Raw genomic sequence first — 23,364 nt, forward strand, 5'->3', positions numbered from 1 at the left:
AACAGATTCTTTGATTGTTAAACACACAAGAGAAAACCCCTACAGAAACTAAGCTGGGCACACAAAGCTGGTTGGAAGGAATTTTCAGAAATCATTTTTTCCCCTAAATAATTATTAGCTGAACATTTGCAACCAAACAGCAAGAAAAAAAAAATCGGGGTAATTTTCTTTCTTACTACCTGGGGCTATACAGTAATTACGCAAATGGCAGGGAATGTGTCACTTTGACTAACCATAAGTGTGTAAAATAATTTAAGTAAAATACAGTCGCCTTAGTCATCATACTAATTTGACAAGGACTTTAAAAATGTCTCTCAGCTGTCTGCTTCTGGGTAAGAGACGCAAAAACCCATCTTCAAAACGATGCTTCTTTAGGAGGGGGAAAAGAATAAAGCCAGCAGTTTCACCTTACCAGTAACCACAAGCCACAGAATGTTCTCAGGCCTAATTTTTTTTTCCTTTTTAAAGATTTTATTTATTTATTCATGAGAGACACAGAGAGAGGGGCAGAGACATAGGCAGAGGGAGAAGCAGGCTCCCTGCAGGGAGCCTGATGCAGGACTCAATCCCAGGACCCCAGGATCATGACCTGAACCAAAGGCAGACACTCAACCACTAAGCCACCCAGGTGCCCCAGGCCTAAAATTTTTTAAAAGGGGCTACCGACATCAATGAGATACAGCTCTATGATATGCACTCAGTCATCCTGCTCATTATCTCATCATCACAACCTCAGACTCAATGTGTACAAAACTCTCAATAGGGAAATGCCCACCCCTGGGGTCACAGGCCCAGCCTGCGCTCTGCACCCTGGAGACCCCACCTGCTGCCTCAAGTTTTCATACTGAAGAAACTCAAATGCCCTTGTATGGGAGCCGCAATCATGATGCCCAGAGGTGTCAGAGGCTTTCATTCCCTGTATACATCCTTATCTATCCTAGTCCTCTGCAATTTGAGAACATATACGAACCTCCACACTCAGGGCTGTCCTCATGAATGGCCTGAAACATCTCAGTGGGTCTCCACACACCACCATGAAGTGCACACAAAATGCCTTGCTCTCCGTGCAGCTCCCACAGACCTATGCCTGCTCCAAAGTGCCTGAGACTTGAGCAGATGTCACATCCTTGCAAGTAGGTCAGTTCAGATTGGAGCCACCCAAAGCAAAGACCCAAGTCAAGGAAAAGCGTATTCTTTACTCAGCAGCCACGGCAATCAAACTGGACAGGTCTCTTAATGGTTCATGCTAAAAAAAAAAAATATATATATATATATGTGTATATATATATATATTTCATGGACAGTCAGGCCATTGAAGTGACTAGAACAGCCCTGTGACTGTTGGCTTTTCTGAAGCATGATATCCAGCTCAAACACTTGCAAGTGTTAAGAGATTTCAGAATCCACAGCTGCCCTGGGGTTGCATGATGATTACCTGATCTCCCCAGATCAGAGTCTGAGTGTCAGGGTCAATAGCCTTCTGCACTCCCCTGGGAGAACCCCACATCCAGGCAAAAAGCTGGTTCCTTGCTCAGAATAACAATTAGTGTTTGTCTTATATACAAGTCTCCCTAGAGTTTCCTCTCTATGCAGGTTCTTGAGAGAAAACACACACACACACACACACACACATACACACACATGTACATATACACTCACATACACATAACACAAAGTCCTGCTTTTCAAAGTTACTTCTCAAATCACAGACAACTTCCTGCTTCAGTTCTGCCATTGAAAAGCCTATACACTAGTGTCATTGAAGACACCGGGGAATCTGTCTTTTCAAAAAGTAAAGGGAGAAATGAAATGAAGCCTCTAAATGTACAAAAAAAAAAAAAAAAAAAAAAAGCATCTGGGAAGACAAAATAAGAAGGTAGCTGCATAGACTACTGGGATCAAATAGGAAATAACATCACTGGTATAGAACTTTCGACCACCCCCCATCCATCAAAGCAAGCATTGCTGGCTGTGTGTCCCAAGGTGTGCCCTTCCTCAGGTATCTGAAAATGCTTCATCAGAGGGACAGGCTGACTGCCAATGCAGAGATCATATATAACACACATTTTGCACACCGATCCCGTGTGTGTGATCACCTACAGAAGCAAGCTCTCCGGTTTCTTGAGAAAGCCATGATGCATTAACAAGGAGAAATTTGCTTTTCCTGCATCCTAACAATGTTTTATTCCCAAGTTATCCATAAAGAAGCCTCATACAGATGAAAGACTAGCAAACTTTTTATTCTACCTCCAAAATAACAGATGAACAGAAAACTCCCAAGTGGCCCAGAAGAGCAAAACCCATAGCGAGCTGATTAGGTCAAGCCTGGCAAGCAAACTATTTATTTTCATGAGGTTCAGATGACAAAGGAGAGTCCAGGGCAACCGGGCAAGGCAGAGCTCGGAGCCATTACGCCTCCACTCCTAGTAATCAAAATGAATTCAATTTCCTAGGCCTGTCCTCTCCTGGGCCCCCATCTGCTCTCTGCTGGTCACCTGTTGACTCGGGTTACCCTACCCCTCTGAACCGGGCTATCAGCCCAGGCTGAAAGTGCCAGCAGGAACCACCCCCCCCTTCCGCCTTCACCAGGTGGACTGCCTGCCACTGGCCTCTTCTGGGATGAAAGTCAACTTCCTATCTCCTGATGCCAGCCCCGCCTCTACATATCCCCCTCACCACCAGCCCTCTGCTTAACTTTATAATGTAACTTAGGCTACCCAGCCTCATGCCTTTCTAAAACCCTTAGATCATTGTGAGCTAAAACTAAGCCCATGCCTTTATAATTCATGGCGCAAAAAGTTCTGTTGCTGTTCGCCACACATGAATAATGCACTCTACTGAACAAAACTGGTTTCAGGCTAACAACTGAAGGCAACTGTTGATATACTAACTACCTCCTCAAACACAGGCCAGGTTAGGTAGTACATACTTTGCATATGCTCCCAATACAGATGCACAAATATTTTGTTAACATGCATTTGCATCCTGGTAATGCACATACCTATTTTAATATCGTAACAGTCAAATTCTCTCCATGAAAGGTCTGATAAACTGACCACCCCCCCCCCCAACCAAGACACAGTCATCCCTACGTCAGAACTCCCCAGGGCCACAGGTATTGCCTGTACTGTAAATGTAGAGAAAAGTGCAAATGTATATCCAAACAGAAAAGAAAATACGCTTTTGGCCACAGGGTTCACCTGCAGCACACAAGTCAAGGATGCACAAAGACAGGGATTTCAAACACTTTCATCTCACAAGGAGCAAACGAAATGCATCTGATTTTCAGAAGCCGGGTAAGTCTGTCACCCCAGGAACAGAGAGCTGAGCTCAAACAACCCTCTCTCGGAACCACAAAACTGACTTTACCTCGCACTAGAGACCAAACCTGTCCGTAGTTTCCTCTGACAGCAAGCCCCCGAGTCTTTGGAGACAATTTATGAATGGTGCCCTGTCTCAGCAGTTTGGCTCCCATTAACTGTATCCCAAGGCCAGGAAGGAGGGATCCGAGGTCCAGCAGGAAGAGCATGGATCTATCTGGGGATGCGGCTATCCAGTAGGCAAAATCTTGTCCAATTCTACCTTCCTCAAACTTGTTCACTAACAAAGTCACTGCCATTTGATTCCGGTTGTGGGTCAATCACCAAGTGATGGCTGAACACTATACACTGTGGGGGGGAAAAAATCTCCTCCTGCTTAGGCAGGGCTGTCCTGGGGTCTGGAAGTGCACTCTCTGGAACTCAAGTCAGGACCACCTGCGCAGGGCAGGACAAAGCGACAAAGTAGGTATTTAACAGTTGCTGAGTCACTACAAGCTGTTTCCTCTGATATGTTACGCACCCCTGGGCCGTCTGAGCACTAATATGCCCTTTTGGAAGGCAAATGAAATAGATGCACACAGTGCAAAATGCTGCAACCCCCTTGTGGGCGAGAGACCACGCTGAGGCACCGAGGTCTGAGCGCGGGGCGCAGAACTACACAAACTCGCAGCTGCTCTCCAGGTACCGTATGTAACTTTATCCCAGACGCCGAAAGATGGCTATCGGGATACGGAGAGGGGCTGTCCCCCTGCAGCCCTGGCTCGGGTCGGGGCCACACTCTAAGCTGTTAAATCCCCCCGTAACTGGCGCATGGGGAAAGCGCTGGGAGAAAATGATGCATAATGGATTTGTTCTCCAGGCGGCTGGAACGGAGAGCAGAGGACGAAGGATGCTCACTGGCTCTTCTTCCCATGTGCAGGTCACCTCAAAACCGCGCCGCCCGCCTCCCCACGCAGGGGGCTCCCGGAGTCCCTCCGGCCGCGCTCTCCCGGCGGGGAGAGGCAGGGCTTCACGCCCACCCGCCGGCCGCCTCCCGGCCCCGGGCAGCCCCGGCCCCGGCCCCGGCCCCGGCCCCGGCCCCGCCGGCCGCGCGAGCCGCTGCCGGCATCCGCGGTCCCGCCCGCTCCCGGCTCCCCGGCTCCCCGGCTCCCCGGCTCCCCGGCTCCCCGGCACCCCGGGCCGGCAGCTCCCCCGGCGGCCGCCGCGGCGCCACTCGCCAACCCCCGCGCCGCGCCGCGCCGGGCCGAGGTCATGCCCGGTGCCCCGGGCCCGGCGACCCCCTCCTCGCGCCCGCCGGCCCGCCGCGGAGTTGGCGCGGGGACTCACCAGGTAGGCGCCCACCGTGCCCTGCGCCAGCATCAGGGCGCACTCGGACACCAGGAAGATCTTGATGTTGGAGAAGCAGGACACCTTCTTTTTCTTCTTCTTGTTCCTCTGCGCCTCGTCCCCCTGCAGCTCGCCGCTCCGGCCGCCGCCCGACGAGCCGCCCGGCTTCTTCCCCTGCATCCTTCCCCCGCCGCCGCCGCCGCCGCCGCCGCCGCCGCCGCCGCTTTCCCGCTCGCCCCGGGAGCCGGGGCCGCTGCCGGGCGGGGGTGTGCGCGGCGAGGCTGCGTGCTGTCCCCGCCCCGGGCCCGCGGCGGCCGCCCCCGTGCAGCCGGGGCTGGAGAGGTGGAAGGCACAGCTCCGAGCCGCCGCCGAGCCGCCGAGCCGCCGCCGCCGCCGCCGCCGCGCGCGCTCGCCCCCTCCCTCCTCCTCCTCCTCCGCCCTCCCCGCGCCGCCTCCTCCGGCTCGGGCTGTGCCAATCACAGGGGCTCCTCGCGCCGCCCGCCGCCGCCGCCGCCGCCGCCGCCGCCGCCTCTCCGCCCGCGGACGCCCGTCGCTGCCATCGCGCGCTCCCCCGCGGCCCCGCGTCTGCCCCAGGCCCGGGCCGCCCCCCGCCGCCGGGGCGCCCTCGGGGAGGCGCGAGGGGCGACGGGCGCGGACGGAGGGAAGGAGGGGGCGCCCCGGGCGGGGAAGGCGGTGCCCGGCCCCCAGATGGCGCTGCGGGGCGCGGGGCGGTGCTGCGCGCGGCGCCGGGGCGCGGGGGTGGGGCGCGGGGGCAGCGCTCCCCGGCGGGAGGGAGGACGGGCTCGGGGAGCCGAGGGGTGGCTGAGACCCCGAAGGGTGGGCGCGCTCCCCGCCCCGCCCCGCCGCGTCTCCGGGCACCGCGGTGGCGTCCCGGGGCTTGGGGCGGTGCCAGAGGCCGGAGCGCTGCTCGGCTCCCGGGGCCCTGGGCGAAGACAGGCACCGAATCCCGACGGGGAAGCCCGTTGGCCGCTCGGGAATCGCACGGCCGCCAGTCGCCGCAGCCGGGGTCCAGGTGGCTGCAGGGTCGCCGCCACCCAGCAGGGGGCCCGTGCGGGCCTCGTGCGCCGGGAGCGCGTCCTCGGGACCCGCGCGGCCGAGGCCGGAGCCCGCGGGAAGCGCTGAGCCGCAGCCGCCGGGTCCCCGCCCCTGTGGCCCGCAGGCCCGTGCCCCGCGGCGGCCGCCCTCGGTACCGGTCCCCGGGAGCTCGGCCGACAGGGCACCACCAATAGGACCTGCTCCTCGTCCGACCGCTTTCGGAAGAAGACCTGGAAAGGACTAGACCACCACCAGGAAGCGCTCAGCAACTTGTGCCTGGGCCACGGGGGGCGGAGGGGAGGGGAGCGGGGGGCCGTGCGCCCCCAACCAATTATTTAGAAAGCCTTTACTTAATAACGTGGCAAGGAAAATGTGCCATCTCCTAGACTCCTCTGTACAAATGCAGACTTAAATTTGAAACTGAATAGCAATTAACACTTCCATAATGTTTACTTCCTCCCAAAGAACTTGAATGGGAATGGATGGTGTAATGTGGGGGTGTTGTCTTGCCATAACCATTTAAATATAAACTGCTTCATCCTCTGGTTCCAGACATGATCTCACCTAGACTTGGTGTCCCTTTCACATGCTTCCCCTCTCCTTGTCTTGGCTGTCTGCTATCTGAATGGGCTCCCCCCAGCAGAGGGCTCTTAACCATTTTCACCATTTCTGTCCCCAGGGCCTGTGCCATTCCCCAGGAGTCTGTCACCTTACTGCGGCCCCTCCCCTCCTCCCTGCACCCTCCCCTCACTCACAGCTGAATTTTCTGCTGAGCTGAGGCCCTGGCCCTCCTCTGGGCCCTCTGCCGGGCCCTCTCCAACACTCTGGCATCAAGGGAGCACCTCCTGACTTTTTCCTGAGAAGACCCTGGATGGGCTAGTTGTCTTCTTGCCTCTGTGACTTTGCGCTGCAAAGCTGAGATGTCTATTTGTCCGTGAAACTGTTGAAACGGTATGCTGAGTGCATTTTGGTCCTTAAGTGTTGTTTACATACTTGGTAATAAGAGCTAAGATTTCTCCTGAGCTTACTCTGGCCAGGTCCCATTCTAAATGCTCTACCTGCCCTTAAAATTCACTCCTCACAATCATCCTCTGAACTAGATACAATTATTAGCCCATTTTACAGGTAAGAAAACAGAGGCCCAGAAAGGTTAACTAACCTTACCGATATCACGTATCCAGTCATTGGCAAAGCCAGCCTTTGAAGCTAGTCCGGGTTCTTAATGACTCCCTGTCTTGGGCGCAGCAGAACTGATATGGTTTCTACTTTATAAATGGAGACTCAGAGATACATAGTGTCACACAGCTCAAAAGGGACAGGACTTGAATCCAAGTCCAGCTCTCTTCGTTGTATACCACAGTGCCTTGTGTACAGTCCAAGAAGGGCATGGGTTTTTTTTCTGTTTGGGTTATTTATTTTAGGTAAAAAGTGTCTTCGGAGAAATCAAACACTTCTGCTGCCAGAGAGAGGATTCCGGATTAGGGTTGTAGCTTCTCCATATAATTAATGGTAAGCAGCCATGAAAATAATCCTGTGCCTGAAGCCTTAAAGCGTAATCACAGTCAGCCTGAGGGAAATCAGGTGTCAGCCTCACAACCATCAGAAAGAAGAATGTAACACATTCAATTTCCTTCCCTCCTTGCTCATCCTTGATTTACTTGTAGATCAGGGCTCCAGGGTTGATGAGGTGGGCTTAGAAGCAGCAAGAGCTTCTGCTTGGCTTCTCTCCTACGCAGAGGAAGCAGCAGAGAAACAGTGACCATTCTCATATCTGAATAGCACGTGACTGCTGATTAAGTATGTTAATCTCACAACAGGTAGAGCTCTTATTAGTCCCATTTCACTCATGAGTAAAAGCAGCAAGTGGCTTTTAGGAGCCTACAGCTATCAAGTAGCAGGAATAGAAAACTGCATTTTCCACCCCAAATTGGTAGGAACGCTCCGGAGGAGGAGAGAGGTCTGTCTAAAGGGGATTGAGCCCCACCATGATCTGTTGTGTCCCCTGCCACTAGCCTCTGAAACAGGCCATTAACCATCATGTGGCAAACAAGGCAAATGGAGCTCTAATCCCAATCCATGCCTCAAATGGGCAAATCTTAAACGTTGCCTTGGAGAAATGCCACAGCCACCACTTCCAGCCTAGGCCCTTTTTCATCATCTACCCCCTAGTGGTGGATGGTGAATTTAGGAACAGTAAGCAGGCCCCTTGGGATTATTTTCACCTCTCTACTACTTTTCTGGACTAGGTTCTAAATTGGACTTTCCTAAATTAGGTGAAAATATTACTAGCTAGGGCTGGAACTTCATGACTCTCTCTTTGTTGGCAACTATAGATATTCCAAACACTGAGAAGCCATGTAATCTGGAAATGTGATGTAAGGAAGCATGAAGATCAGGTGACATGGGAAATAGACTGGCTTTTGATTCTGAAAACATTAATAAGCTATACGTAAATGCTTGGTGATTCGGATTTGGAGAGCTTTTCTCCCCCACTTTGGAAAGGACCATCAATTCATTTATGTGGTACAGAAGTGGGTTAACTTCACGGCCATGGAAAAAAAAGTGACAATATCTTTCACTGTTACTGGGCTGTGGCAAGATTTCACAGCAAGCAGCTTCAATGTAATTCAACACAATGAGAAACTGTTGTTCAAGTAATTCACATGAAGCATCCTTTGCCAGCTTCAATTTTGTTCACAGGCAAATACAAAGTTGAAAAATAAATGCAAAAGAATGATTTCTGATTGTCACTCTGATGGAAAATAGATACTTAGATTCTCACCCTATAGATGGATTTCTTTTTTCTTTTTCTGAAAATACGGCAATCGTGTATTGTGTCCAACCAAGGATAGAATTGGGCCTAGGCCAACTTCTTTGGCTTGAAACTAATATTTGGGCTGAGCTGAAGCTTATTTTCTCTACCTCAGAGTTTTTCTCTCCCTACCCCCACTTTACAGTTAGCCTGATCCATATGCCTTTCTGCCACATAGCCTGTGTTTGCTACTAACTATATTCATAGTTCTAAATTTTAAATTATATCTCTTAATTTGAATATATCCTAAAGCTCAGCAGAGAAGTGAAAAGGATAAACATCAGTGTAGATGCAATTTTAAGAATGTGAATCCAAAATCCAACGGAAGGAAGAAAAAAAAAACATTCGGGGAAATTGGAGAACAGATAGGAGAAAACTCAGGATTGAGAAATGTGTTTTATTTACCCAAAATGAGCCTTGAGATGAAGGAAGCAATACAAATGATAAACATTTACCAATATTAGTGTATTTGGGGAGCTTGTTGTTGGCTGCCTTCGATTGGTATGTGGGTAAATAGAATGTGTTTACCCAAATAGACTGTTAGTTTCTTAAGAAACAGTAAAAACAGAGTGTTTTACTTTAAAAATAAAGGAGCCTTTGTCCTGCTCAGTGTCTAACAGGCCTCCTGCCAAAAGGCTTAATACTTCTGATTAGGACAGGAAAACGACCCAGTAGGTATCAAGGCTTAGAGAAGTTCCTTGCAGGTATTCTCTCCAGGGACCTGCTTCTCCATCCCTGTGGTTCCTCCTGTGGACAACAGGACTTGTCCTCCCAAGTGCCTCTCATTGACACAATGCCTTTTCTCTCTCAAGGGCAAGTGTCCCAGTTTTGCTCCCAGTCTCAAAAGTGTGCACACACCCTTGTGTTTTAGATGGCTACAGATAGTAAATGTGAGCAAATGAAATGAGCCAGCCCTGAAAATGTTCAGAAGGCCCAACAGCATCTCTGGCAAAGGAGCTGTGGGGTTTCAAGGTTGATAACACTCCAAGAGTCTCGTGGGCCCAAGCCCAACAGAAAGTGGCCACAGCTGTCTGCCCTATAGAGGGGCAGTGGTCTCTGGCCCTGGGTATCCCAAGTAGTCATGGGGCACTGCAACCCACGGACCCTCTAGCCGATGGAACAAAGGGCATATAGGAAGAAAGACCAGGAAAGAAAACCCACACGTGGTAGGCTGCCACTAAAATTTAAATCAAGAGTAGAAGTATCAGAGAAAGCATCCACAGATGAGGGAGTGAAACACCCCTGCTCAGATTAAGCTCCTCCTCCATGCTCAGCTTCCTTCCTCCAAAGCCTGTCCAGCTGCTCCCCTATGGAACAGCAAGGGAGTAAGAAGGGTAGAAGACAGCAACAAACTGAGCAAGAAGGCCATCCTACCCACCCCACAACTCCCTGTTCTGGGCTGGACTGTGGCCCGCCAAATTCATATGATGAAACCCTAACCCTCCGTACCTCAAAATGTGACTGCATGTGGAGGTAGGGCCTTTAAAGAGGTGATTAAGGTCACAGGAGATCTTTAAGGGAGTCTTCATCCAAGAAGACTGGTGTCCTTACAGAAAAAGGAGATCAGGACACAGAAAGCTCAGACAAAGGTGACCATGTGAGGACCCAGGGAGAAAGGAGGGGCCGCAAGTCAAAGGGAGAAGCCTCAGACTCAGAAGACACCAAACCTGCATACACCTCCACCTCAGAATTCTAACTACCAGAATTGTGAGAAAACAAATATCGGTTGTTTAAGCCAATCAGCATGTGATGTTTTGTTAGGGCAGCCCAAGCAAGCTAATATACTACCTTAGTCCTCTCCCCAGCCTTTCACCCACATGGCATGCTCTGGCCATAATTAATTGCAGTCCCTTGAGCTCACCATGCTTTCTCCTTCTCCAAACATTGGCACCTGCTATTTTCTCTGCAGAATGCCCTTCCCTCCTCTTTCTTCAGCTGGCTCACACCTACTAGTAGTACCTGAAGATCCAGCTAAAATGTCGCCTCTTCCGGGAAGCTTTTAAAGAATCTTGTTCTTACCTTCCCAGCTCCCCAACTACCATCTACATCTCCTTACCACCTACATCATCCTCTACCCTAGCATTTATCCCGTTGTAGAGGGCACTCACTGCCCTTCTCCCTGAGAAGCCTCTGATCAGTGTCTTCCGTCTCATTATTTTTGCCCCTGGAGGAGCCAAGCTCAGAGCGATCAGTAGTTACTGAACAGAGAACAAATTAGTGAGGACACAAGGAGTGACCCTTCCCCACCTGAGCTATCCCACAGCTGCCGGACAATATGGAAGGAGGAGCCAATAAGTACTGGGAGGCAAAAAGACAGGGAACATAAGAGTGACAATAGCTGTAAAACCACATCTAGTGGGACAGGAAGTGAGAGTCTTTGGGGACTGCCTCCAGGGTGTGGGAGCAACAGGAACTGCCCAAAGCCTCACCGCTCACTGTGTGCTGCTCAATGGGAACTTGCTAGAAATGCAGATGCTCAGACCTCAGCCCAGAGGTTCTGAATCAACATTTAAATTTTAACAAGATCCCCAAGCAATTCATATGCATCTAATGATTTCTGAAGAATAGAACCCGCCTAGGCTGCTATCAAAAGTATCCCAGAGCTAGGTGACTTCTAGCAGGGTTGTAGATTTCTGCATGTTCCCCTTTTCCTCGTAGTTGGGGCTTTAGAAGGTAGGACAAAGAGAGACAACTGGCTCTAAAGAAGATGCTGGTTAGGACACCTGGGTGGCTCAGAGTTTGACTGTATGCCTTTAGCTCAGATCATGATCCTGGGGTCCTGGGATCGAGTCCCTTCAGGGAGCCTGCTTCTCCCTCTGCCTATGTCTCTAACTCTCTCTGTGTATCTCATGAATAAATAAGTAAAATCTGTTTTAAAAAATAAAACAAAATAAAGAAGATGCTGGTTGTTTTCATTCTCCTGGAACGCTCACAACACCGGGTCCCACAGAGCGCAGGTGACTGACAAGCCAGGGGACCCAGAGAGGGGTCCATTTTGCGTCTGTTGTTTTGGCAACACCTCTGAACCTCAGAATGAAAGCTAGAACACTGTACTTCAAGATCGTGAAGGCTGCCTGGACTTCCCTCTCCTAGCTCCCCTTAAAATACCCATGAAAACCCAAAAGGGCTGTAGGACTTAATCGGGCTGAAACCCCAAGATCCTAAATATGGATCATCCAGTTTTTCAGAGAAATGACTCTTAACACAGGATGAATGGGATGACCAAGGAAGAGTGCCTCCTTCCTCCATCGGGAGAAAGAGAGCTCTGTATCGGGGCCCTGGGTGGTCCCCAATCAGAGAGCCTGTCAGTCACCTCTTGGCTGCTGGTGGACACTCAGCTCAGCCCTCTCATCTTTCTAAAGTCTATACAATTGTAAATCCCAGAAAAGTACAATGGGCCTCAGTGCAAGAAGTGGGTGGTTGCAGAGTATGACCTGAGATGTAAAGTAATATAGTAACATAGGGAGTGGGTAATATAATAATATAGGTGAGGGTGGGGGTGGGGATGGAAAGCACTTGTTTTGGATTATCTGATGCTATGTAACAAGCCGCTCCAAAACTTAGTTGTTTAAACAATGATGTTCATGTATTCATTTTGGTCAAGAATCTACAATCTGGGCAGGGCAGGGTGGGGAGAACTAACTGGACTCTACTGGCAGGCTGAGGGTTGAAATTATTGGGGGTCTCACTCATTCATATTTCTGCATCCTAGGTTAGAAAGGGGGCTGGAATAGCCTCGCCTTCCTGGAATCTCCACTTGTGGTCTTCCTTCATGATCTCTCCAGCATGGCAGCCTTGGGGAAGCCAGACTTCATACATGTCCATTCAGGAATCCTAGTGTACGTGCCATGGGACTTTATGACCCAGCCTTCAGTTATGCAGCATCATTTCTGCTGCATTCTGTTGATGAAGACAGCTACAAAGCTCCAACCAGACTCAAGGGGAGAGATCACAGAACTCACCTCCCAATAAAGGCAGGTCAGTGCCACATTGTTAGAAGAACATATGGGATGGGGAGAGTCCGGGTGGCCCAGTCAGTTAAGTATCTGACTCTTGATTTCAGCTCAGGTCATGATCTCAGGGTCATCAGATCGAGTCCCGCCTTGGGCTCTATGCTCAGCAGAGTCTGCTTGTCCCTCTCCCTCTGCTCCTCCCCATTTGCACACACACACACACACACACACACACACACACACACACACATTCTCTCTCTCAAATAAATAAATAAATAAAATCTAAAAAAGAAGAAGAATCTATGGGATGGGATATATATTGCTGTGGCCATCTTTAGAAAATACAATCTGCTACATATATTGAGAGCATTGTATTCTTGAAATCAAAGCCCCCCCTGAACTGTTTCAGCCACAAAAAGACTACGAAATATTTCAAGTTATTTACTAGTTAATTCACCTCCCATTTACAAAGAAACGGTTAGGGAAGCAGAAAAATTTCTGCGATGATCTAGCAGTACCCATTGCTAGCTCGACACTGGAAGTCACAGTGGAGGGTATACACCATAACTTGCTCTCCATTTTAATACTTAAGAGGAAGATTCTAGCAGATTCAGAGTGCAACCAACTTGGAGAAAGAATGAGTGTGCCTGTGTTGGGAGGTAGGATAAAGATACATTGAGTCAATAAAAGTATTCTGTAACATAAAATAGACCTAGACCAATGAGGCAGAGAAAAAGCATGCTTGTTTAAAGAGAAAAGAAAACTTGGCTAGATAAAACAAGAAAATATTTAGCCGTGCTGTTTTGTGTTCTTAATAAATACTAAACAGGTGTACTTTCTGAAATAATAAATAAAGCATTAGATGATGCTTGAGATTCTAACTGAATTCGAAGAGGAAGCTGGCAGATAAGAATAGGACTCAGGTAAGCTACAAATAAATTGTGCAATTGAAATCTGATTTAGAGGCAGTAAAGATCAGAATCAAAATTGCAGAAAACCAAATAAATGATATAGAGAACAAGCTAGGTAATTTTTCTACCAATGTAGAGAAGAGAAACAAAGATAAAAATGATGAGAAAAAAGATGGGTGATTTGGTAGATCACAAACAAAAACTTATATGGATAAGAAAAACACTCTCCCACCCCCGCCACTGCCTTGCCAAGAAAGATATAACCAGAACAATGTCACTGCAATATTGAAGACAAAGAATGGAAGAAAACTTCTCAAGCTGAAAAAAAAATTGCACAATTTTAAAAACTGCACCATTTCCAGACAAAATTAATGAAGAAAGATTCACAGATATAATCAAGCAAATATGTTTAAATATAAAGGATTTTTTAAAATTCTGCAAACCTCAGACCAAACATTAAAGTTACTTATCATTAAATGAAAACAGGCTAAATCAACAGTGTATCATAGGACTGGATGCCAGGTGATAACGGAACAAAGTCTAAATGATGCTGAGAGAAAATGCTTATGACTCAAGCTGAAACGTTGCTAATTTGCAAAGAAAACAAAAAAGGCATTCTTAGATATTCTAATCAAGGGCTCAAAAAAGATACCACCCCTGCACTTTTCTTCAAAAATTTACGTAAAGATACGTTCACATTAAACAACACAGTAATTAAAGACAAAAAATCAAGAATAGCAGAAGTGGGTTCAAAAACATTGTGACAGTCCCAGCTGAATTAGTAAAAAAAAAAAAAAAAAAAAAAAAAAAGGAAAAAAGAAAAGAAAAGAAAAATTATTGTAGATAAAATAGCAGTACAAATGGAACGTTTCTGTCATTGTTTCTTGAAATAGAATAACTAAAAATAAGACTGATAATAAATAGGTCTGTAATTCCAAATGATATTGGCAAAGGAGAAGAAAGAGTATGTGGGGAAGTAGAAGGGCATTCCATTCCTTATCTTACAGAAGAAGGAATCAAAAATTATCATAGTGCTCATGAACTTGATAGTTGGAGAATCTATGTATTCAAGTGTGATTTTGAAAAACCTAATTAGAATAATTCAAGAGAATATATGCTTGTAAATATTGGGGAAAATGAAAACCAACAACAATTATAATGTTGGGAAGAAAACAGTATAACACAATGTTCAAAATCATGGGCTTTTGAGTTAGGGAAATTTGTTTTTTGAAAATGTTCTGGCACTTACTCACTTGTTCACTTTGGTCTGGAAAATTCAGAGCCTCTCTTCCTGTCTGTAAAAGTTATAACATGGGGGTTGTGGGGATTAAAGGGAATCTTTATAGAAGGAACTTAGTCCAACGTCAATAAACCAGTTATTATAAATTGTTGTTGCCAATCACTATTTTTTCTTTTAGTATCATTTATAGTAAAATATTGAAAATGTGTAGGTCTCTCCAAGGGTCTCCCCAAGCTTCCCCAGGAAGCACTCCTGACTCTGTTTTCTGAACCCACTCCTCAATTGTCTAATCTTTGAAAAAAAATTTTTTTTCTTTGAAAAATTTTTGATATGGATCCTGTTCTAGATTTCTGATCAGTTCCACAGACACGACACTTAGAATGTTCCTCTCTTTGCAAGATGGACTTGGCCACGACCAAGCATGAGTCTTCTGTGTTTTCATGCCTGTAGCTGTTTCTCCTGTCAGTGTCCAGACTCTGTTCCCTTGAACTTCACCTGAGTAAACCCCCAGAGATCCTAAATAATTATCCAGGATGAGGGGATGGGACAGTTTTAACAACAAATATAATGATTTATCATCCTACATTAAAATATTAAAACTTAAAGATTGAGCTAAGAAAATCCAACTGTGGGCAGCGTGGGTGGCTCAGCACTTTGAGCGCCTGCCTTCATCCCAGGGCATGACCCTGGAATCCTGGGATCGAGTCCCATATCGGGCTCCCTACATAGAGCCTGTCTCTCCCTCTGCCTGTGTCTCTGTCTCTCTGTCTCTCTCTCTCTCTCTCTCTGTGTCTATCATGAATAAATAAGTAAATAAATAAATAAAATCTTTAAAAAAGAAAAAAGAAAATCCAACTGTGACCTACTCACAAGAAATATACCCAAAACAAAATGATACAAATAGATTTAAAAATGAATAAATGGTTATCAGAAAAATATGAACAAGAAAAAATATATTAATATTAAATTCATATGAGACTGAATACATGAGTCAGAGGGTGCAGAAAAATGTGCAGTCTTCAATAAATATATAAAAAGAATATATATTTTATACACCAAATACATAAACCAAAGATGTACAAGAAGAAATGGGCAGAAACACAATTATTTTATGCAAGCCATTTATGGAATTACTAGACTTTGAAAAAAACAAGTAGATAAAATAGATACATTTCAAAGGATTTGCACTATACATAATTAACATATATTTAAAACAAGGAAAACAGAAGAAAAAACTTTCTAAAGATAAGCATAGAAAAAAATGAACAGATTATTAAAAATAGAAACAGTAAAGTAGATGCACAAATTCAAGAACTGATATTTTTAAATGCAATTCAAGAATATATGAGAAGTAGAGTGAGAAAACAAAACTTAAAAGTAAAAAAGAAATGTTAAAATAAGAGCAGTGGAAAACTTTAACACATCAAAAAGTTTTATTCAAAAACAATGTCAGAAAATTTGGAAAACTGAATAGTTTCCAATAGTTAAATAGATATTTTATTGGCAAACTTGACCTGACCCTAAGATAATTACCTCTAAAAATATCCTATTGCATTAAAATTTTACCAGTGATAACTTTCAACTTTCATAAAGACAAGTAACTCCAAGTGATATGTTTTGTTTTTCCAGATATAAAAACAAAAGCTGAAAATCTAAAGATTCACTGTGCGAAGTTAGTGTAACACTAATATAAAACCGACAAAGATAGCCCAACAAAAGATCAATAAATACTATTATAATTTTGCAGTGACATATTATATATCTCAATGATACGATGAAAACCAAAAGACAAGCCAATACTATCTGGCTTATATGATGCAGTCATTTTACAGTTCATACAGATGAATATCAAGTAAAAAAAAAAAAGAAGAATATATTGAAATGAGAAAAGTGGGGCAGTTATATTAAGGATACATGTCCTACCAGCTATTAAAATATATCGAAAGCAACATCCGACAGAGGAGTATGGTTTGAGCTCAAGAACTGGTAGACAGATTGATAGGATCAAGCAATCAGCCCTGAAATAGTCTCTAGTATATATCCCAGCTTAATAAAGTAATCACAACAAAGAAAAAAATGCCAAAAGAACAGGTTATTCATCAAATGGTTGAGAAAATTGATTAACTCAAATTATAGCCTTGCTGGTGCAATAGCCCAAAGCAAAAACAACAATAAAAAGAAATGGATGAAAGAACCACACATAGACAAAAATATAAGTGAATAATTATCAGATCTCTGGGGAGGGAAAGGCATTCTACGCATAAGAGCAAACAGAAGTAATTGCAAAGGAAAAGCTAGATAGACTTTACTATAATACAATTAGAACTCCCCTACATCAAGAAACATCACTGGCAACAATAAACTCACTAATTGGGAAAAGCAGTTGAGCAACAAGGCAGAAGGGTAATAACTTCGAAACATAAAGTGCCCTTACAAATCGATAAGTAAAAGTTTGATACTCAGAAAGAAATGTGGGCAGAGGATCCACACAGAAAATTTAAAGAAATGCAAAATCCAACAAACATGCAAAAATATTCACATTCACAACTAATCAAATACTAATTAAAGCAAATATAGGACATATTGTATTCACCTTCCAACATGGCAAAACATTTTTTTAAAGAAAATTTTCTGTGTGGCTGAAGCTCTATGAAAAGGCTTGTTAATGAAGTGCTGGCAAAGGTGTGAATTTGTGTCTGTCTGAGGAAAATGATAGGGTGATGCCTATCGTGGTAGTCAAATTGTTCACTTCCATTGGCCCAATAATTCTCCTGATGAATCTGTCGAAAGAAAATAATCGGAGACACAATTATAAATACAAGTACAATGCTTTATTGTCTGTTGATTAATGTTTATTGAATAATTATTTGTGACACTGAAAAATTGGGAAGAATGTATATTTTCATGAATAAGGGACTGGGGAAATTAAGTTACATTTTCCAGAAAAGACAGTATTTGACTATTTTTATTTCTGCTTTTTTAAGTAGGCTCCATACTCAATATGGGTCTTGAACTCAACTCTGAGATCAAGAGTTGCATTCTCTACCGACTGAGATAGCCAGGTGCCCCAAGCATTCACCCATTTTCTAAATGATCTTTGGTAAAACATTATAAGAAGGGGGAAATGCTCTTAATAAATTAATAAGAGAGAACAAAAAAGGAGGATTCCAGATTTTATGTGTGGTATCATCCAGTTTTGTTACATGCACATATAGCATGTTTAGGACCGTGTGCTTGTGGTCAGAGTCAGACTATCTAAATTTGAATCACCTGAATTTGAATTTACCATCTATTAGTTTATGACCATGAATAATTTATTCAACCTTTCTAAGCATCAATTTACCTATCTTTAAAATGGGAATAAAAATAAGACCCTTCTCTGCGTATTGCTATGTGTATTGGAAGAGTTACACAATATCCAGTGCCCAGCATAGTGCTTGACTCACTCCTGGCAAGTTTTATGTTCATATACATTTCCGAGTAACCATTTAAAAAAATAAATATGCATTAGGATTATAATTTTTTTACATTTTATTCATATTTTAAAAATTTACACACACTCCATCATTTCTGGACCCAAACATTACCTTGTGTAACGGGAAGCCTCCAGCCAACTGACATTTCTCATGTGCACTGTCCAGCTCGAAGGCATAACATGAAACCCAGGCTGCCGTCAAATTCAAACTCCATCCTTCTAAGGTTATTTTTTTTTTATATTTTATGTATTTATTCATGAGAGAGAGAAAGAGAGATGCAGAGACACAGGCAGAGGGAGAAGCAGGCCCCATGCAGGGAGCCTGACATGGGACTCGATCCCGGATATCCAGGATCAAGTCCCCTGGGCCGAAGGCGGCGCTAAACCACTGAGCCACCTGGGCTGCCTTCTAAGGTTATTTTGAAAAAGAGATCGGATATGTGTCCTTTTGTATTCTCTTACTTTATATCTCTTATCTCTTTAAGCAAGTGTTCTCCCTTTTCCTTGTCCAGAGCCCTCTTCCTAAGTATAAATGTAACAGGGTATTTTTGGCATAACTTCCAAGGGAATGTTAGAAGCTAAACCTGTAGTAGCCAGAGCAAACTCTGGTGGCATTCCAAATCACTTAAACAAAGGGATCAGTAAGTCTTGAGTTACCAAAGAAGATATTCATTAAAAATATAAGAAAACAAGGACTTCTAGAAGGTAGTATATTAACTGTGTTAAAAGAGGGAAAAGGTGCTACTATCTTTTTCATGTTGTCACTGAGAATATCCAGAGATCACATCTCTCTTTCTTTGTCAAATATACTGGACATCAATGACGGAACATTGTAGGGGTAGATATAGAATTGGTGGTAGGGGAACATATGGGTGAAGGGAAATCTCGTGTCCTCCAAAACTGAATCCCCAACAGAGAAGAGCCTTCAAATATGGTGAAGTCAAGTCTTTCTTTCTTTCTTTTCTCAAAACTGAGAAAAATCAATATGCCACCATCCAATTACTCCTCAGGGGCAAGAAACACTTAGGTACATTGCCCAGGGGCCGAGAATTCATCTGGGATGAGATGGAAAATCAGTGACCACAATGAGATCGTGAAACAAAGACCAAGTGCTCAGAGTCCCTGAATGTCAGTTTGATGTGAAGACAAACACAAAAGCCAATATCATTGGTAGAACTATGAAAAAAGAAGGTTCAAGCTGAGGTCATGTATTGCATAATATATATTTATTACAGAATATGTTAGAGGTCAATAAAACTTCATGCTGCAAGGTGAGTGAAGTACAGAGACTTAGTTATGTTAATAATACTAGAAAAAAAATCAATGTGAACATGTGATGTTAAAAAGCAATATTTTTCCTGCTAGAAGTGCTTCGACAGCAGCATCATTCTGTTCACTGCCTGGTTGACAAGAAGTCCTAAATGCCCAGATTTGGATCTCTCATACTTCACTATATAGAACTGGCATGTCTGGTATACGTGCATGTGCATGGTGGCACACAGATACACACAGAATAGAATGGTCCTGATATACCCTATCATTGCCAAACAGCAGAGATGCTTTCAAAGATGCCAGGAACAGTGCTGAAAGAACAAAAGAGCTAGCTTAGAGATCTCCCACCAGCCAAATTGGAATTTGAGTATGAAAATAAGTATAATAATCGTGGTTAATTGAAATATGTTGAGTTTGGGAAAGGCCATAATTTCATAATGACATTAAGAGAAAAGTTTAAATTTAGTACACTAAAGGTAATTAGGATGAGCAGAGAAGTTGGCTGTAAAGGGACCTGTTTAATTTCTTATTAATTTTAATGAGAGGAGGTTAACATAAATTGGTATTCTATTTCTTCTATTAATGGTTTGATTTTAAAACACAGACATAAAACTGATGTCTGAGTAAGTAGAAGAGGAAAAATATACGGAACTGAGTTAGCCAAATCACCCTGGGAAAATATACAGAACCAAGAGCAAGAGAGACTTAACTGGCACCAGTGCTCATACAAAATAACTCAGCAGAAAGGAAGCTCAAAACTTTGTTCCAAGATGATGAATAGGCCAAATGCCTTTAAAAAAAAAGAAAAAAGAAAAGAAAGAAAAGAAAAGAAAAGAAAAGAAAAGAAAAGAAAAGAAAAGAAAAGAAAAGAAAGAAAAAAGAAAAGAAAAAAGAGTGCTCATTGCATAACCTTGCTCTCCTGCTCCTGGGAGATGAAACCATGACTTATAATGAGACACCAGTACAGCACCCATACATTTTAAGTAATGCCAATAGACCAAGTTATCACAATGACCTGGTCATCACAATGACGAAACAATGGGCTATGTCATGCAGGCCAAGAGAGACTTCAACATTTCACGGGGAAATTCCAAGCTACCAAAAACAAAAAATCCATGGGAAAAGCTTGGGACCTACATTTTTTTTCTTAACTGATGTAGGAAGAAAAGATTATCTTATAAAGGAAGCTTCAGCCTGATGTCCTGGCTTGGGTTTGAATAGCCTTGGGAGAAATAACCTGCATTTGGGCCATAACCAGGAATCTGACACTGTCTGTGTGGCTATCTGATTTGATATTCTCTCTGGTCTGGGTAAGAATACTATGCCCTTGGGAAGATTTGTAATTAAGTACTGCTGCAGTTTTAGGAAGTTTAGAAGGGATATTAAAATAATAAAGAGGAAAGGAAATAAGATGTTAACATTTTAGGAACAGGTTTAGGGATAAATGTTTTTTGTAACCATTATTATTTGTGTATGTTTTACTTATTGCTTGATGTGTTTGAAATGCTCAAAAGAATGTCAACTAAAACAGGGAATGAAAAAATGTTTTTTGGGACACCTGGGTGGCTTAGTGATTGAGCGTCTGCCTTTGGAGGGCCTGATCCCAACATCCAGGGATTGAGTCCTGCATCGGACTCCCTGAGAGGAGCCTGCTTCTCCCTCTGCGTATGTCTCTGCCTCTCTCTGTGTGTCTCTCATGAATAAATAAGTAAAAAAAAAAAAAAAAAAAAATTTTTAAAAGGATATTTTTTAAAGACACTTTTAGGATTTTTTGTGAATCTCTTAAAGTTAGTTTCCATTACCTTTGGGGGAGCAGAAGGCAGATCATAATGGGTTAAAGAGTAAATAGAATAGGGCCAGGACTTTAGTAAGTCAAGTGAGGCATTCTCCTTGGGAGCAAAATCTAAGGGGGTGCTAAAAAACGAACTAATCAAGATTAATAAAATATTAAGGCAGTATTTTTAAAATATCAAAATTAATTGCAAAAACTCTGTGAGGAGCAAAATATCAGCATGTTTTAAATACTGACAGGGTGGAGATTAAGAGATGTGGACAGTAGGTACATACAATGGGTTCTTTTTCTGAAGCCCTCTGTGCAAAGAACGAGGGAGGTTTTGAGAGAAGGGAACCCAACCCAAAGTCAATGGAGGTGAGTTGGCTTGCTTATTGATTTAAAGATGGGAGACACTTGAGTGTGTTTATATACTCAGGAGGGGGCCTGAGTCCTTTCCTTCCTCTTCCAGCAGCTTAATTACAAGGAGGTGGAGGAATTTTGGGCAGTCCAGATGGAGCTAGGGGACAAACGGATTCTTCCCAGGTGCATAGTGTTACAGTGGGAGGAGGAAGGGAAGGGCTATCATGGCAGAGCTGATGTCCTGCCTCAAATGACATGCAATTCTCGCTGTGTAATAGAGACACAGGGGGTCTTCAAAACATGCCTATACCTGGTTCTCTACCTCTGACCCCTAGAGCTTGACTTAATGGGTCATCCTCATGCCCCTCTCCAGCACGGGCTGGGTATCAAAAGATTTTAAAGCTCCCAGGTAAAAGCTCCACTGCTCTCCATCTCCTGTGGGTACACTTTGTAATCTAGATCCACCTTGTGAGCTCCTCTCCTAACCTCTAATGTGGCCATTGCCAGGAGAAGGGCAGAGGAGAGAGGAAAGAATCCTTTTTTCTGCCTTTGACTCAGGGTCATAGGTAGGCAAGATCATATGATTTTCACTTCAAGGGTTCTGTGCCTTAAACTTTTCCACCGTGAAACCCATCAGTTGTCTGATGAGTATATTAGTGGCAGGTCCTGCGTGGTCCTCAGTACTGGGTTCCCAGAGCTGCCGCACCTGAGAGTGCTCACTGTTATCATTCCTCTTTGAAATTCTGATAAGCGCTTTAGGTTGGAATAGCCCTGTGTCCCGGGCCACAAGTCTTTAGCTTTTATTTTCAAATTTCAAAAGTTAGCTTTGAAATAAAAGGTTTATTTCACCACACAAGCCTACGGTTTCTCCCAGGTGAAAGAAATTTAGGTTTAATCAACTTTTTTTGGAATTTTATTGCTGTTAGTCCACCCTTTTCTCTGAAAGTGCTTCAGGACTACAACAGCTGAATATTTGTCTTATTTTTATCTTTGAAGGAGTACAGTGGCTTTGTTCCACACTCTCTGAAATTAATAAATGAAATCAGTGGTAGCCGTTCTGAAGCTTCCTCTCTCTCTTTTTCAAACCAAATACAATTATTTGATCTAATAATCAAACAAAGAAAGCTTAAAGTAAGAAGGAAGAGTAGAGGAGAAGAAGAAAAGGAAAAAGATGAAGTAAGGCTGCACAGCAGCCTCAGTGGAAGAGACGCGGGAACAGAGTGTGTCTCATACATAAAACAGCACGGAGCATCTAGTAGGTGCCTATTAATTACTGTTTGCAAAAATGAATGATCAGTTAGTCTGCCCTCACTACTCTTTATCAAAGCCAAAGTCTGTTCTCTGCATGAGATGATCACAGTAGCACGAAGTAAGAGAAGAGGGTAGGGAAGTTTCTTTCGGAGTGTAAATAATGGCCAACCTGGGGTCTTGATGAAATCAAATTAGGGGTTGGCTGGTGAGGAGGTCTTGCCTCTTCCACCCAACTTAAGATTTGGTTACAGGTAGAGCAGCTGTCTCACATCTCATTGCTGGGGACCACCTCCCCTATTTCGATTTGAGGACAAGGGACCAAAAAAGCAGCTCATTGCAGTTTCCCCAACTCCCTGGATGAATGTGCCCTTGCTCTGAGGGAGGGACCTGCCAAGGAGTCTCCCAAGCCCCACATTCTAGCCTAGGAAATATAGATGGGCATTTAGGTCTGCCTATGGCACTACCCAAGGACAGAGCAGGGCAAAAGCTGAACACATTCCTAGGAATTCACATGAGTGTTTTTGATCACTAAGGTCAGAGCACTTGCTTGAAAAAGAATTGAGCATTTCATCTGGATGAGCTGTACTGTAACTGGACACTTCTGCAATGACAGA

General features: G+C 44.3%; 1 protein-coding gene and 2 long non-coding RNA genes across 5 annotated transcripts in view; 1 reads left to right on the top strand and 2 right to left on the bottom strand.

Annotated features, from left to right (window-relative positions):
• Positions 1-4,893, bottom strand: part of SLCO3A1 (solute carrier organic anion transporter family member 3A1) — a 303,202-nt gene extending 298,309 nt beyond the window's left edge. Inside the window, exon 1 of one of the 2 annotated variants that reach the window (XM_072798748.1) lies at positions 4,647-4,893. In XM_072798748.1, the coding sequence (XP_072654849.1) occupies positions 4,647-4,826 (180 nt within the window). In that variant the 5' untranslated portion in view covers positions 4,827-4,893. The remainder of the gene's footprint in view (positions 1-4,646) is intronic. The other variant, XM_072798744.1, reaches the window with a different exon arrangement.
• Positions 4,894-5,805: 912 nt separating this feature from the next.
• LOC140610215 (uncharacterized) lies at positions 5,806-8,396 on the top strand. The gene is made up of 3 exons (XR_012011966.1): positions 5,806-6,653; positions 7,124-7,211; positions 8,036-8,396. It is a non-coding gene; the product is annotated as an uncharacterized lncRNA (long non-coding RNA).
• Positions 8,397-14,633: 6,237 nt separating this feature from the next.
• Positions 14,634-23,364, bottom strand: part of LOC140617408 (uncharacterized) — a 42,675-nt gene continuing 33,944 nt past the window's right edge. The window contains exons 2-3 of one of the 2 annotated variants that reach the window (XR_012017640.1): positions 17,212-17,398; positions 14,634-14,673 (exon numbers count right to left, since the gene is read on the bottom strand). This is a non-coding gene — a long non-coding RNA (uncharacterized lncRNA). Of the gene's footprint in view, positions 14,674-17,180; positions 17,399-23,364 lie in introns of those variants that run through there. The other variant, XR_012017638.1, reaches the window with a different exon arrangement.

Source organism: Canis lupus, chromosome 2 (genome assembly GCF_048164855.1).
Source record: "Canis lupus baileyi chromosome 2, mCanLup2.hap1, whole genome shotgun sequence".
NCBI lineage: Eukaryota > Metazoa > Chordata > Mammalia > Carnivora > Canidae > Canis > Canis lupus.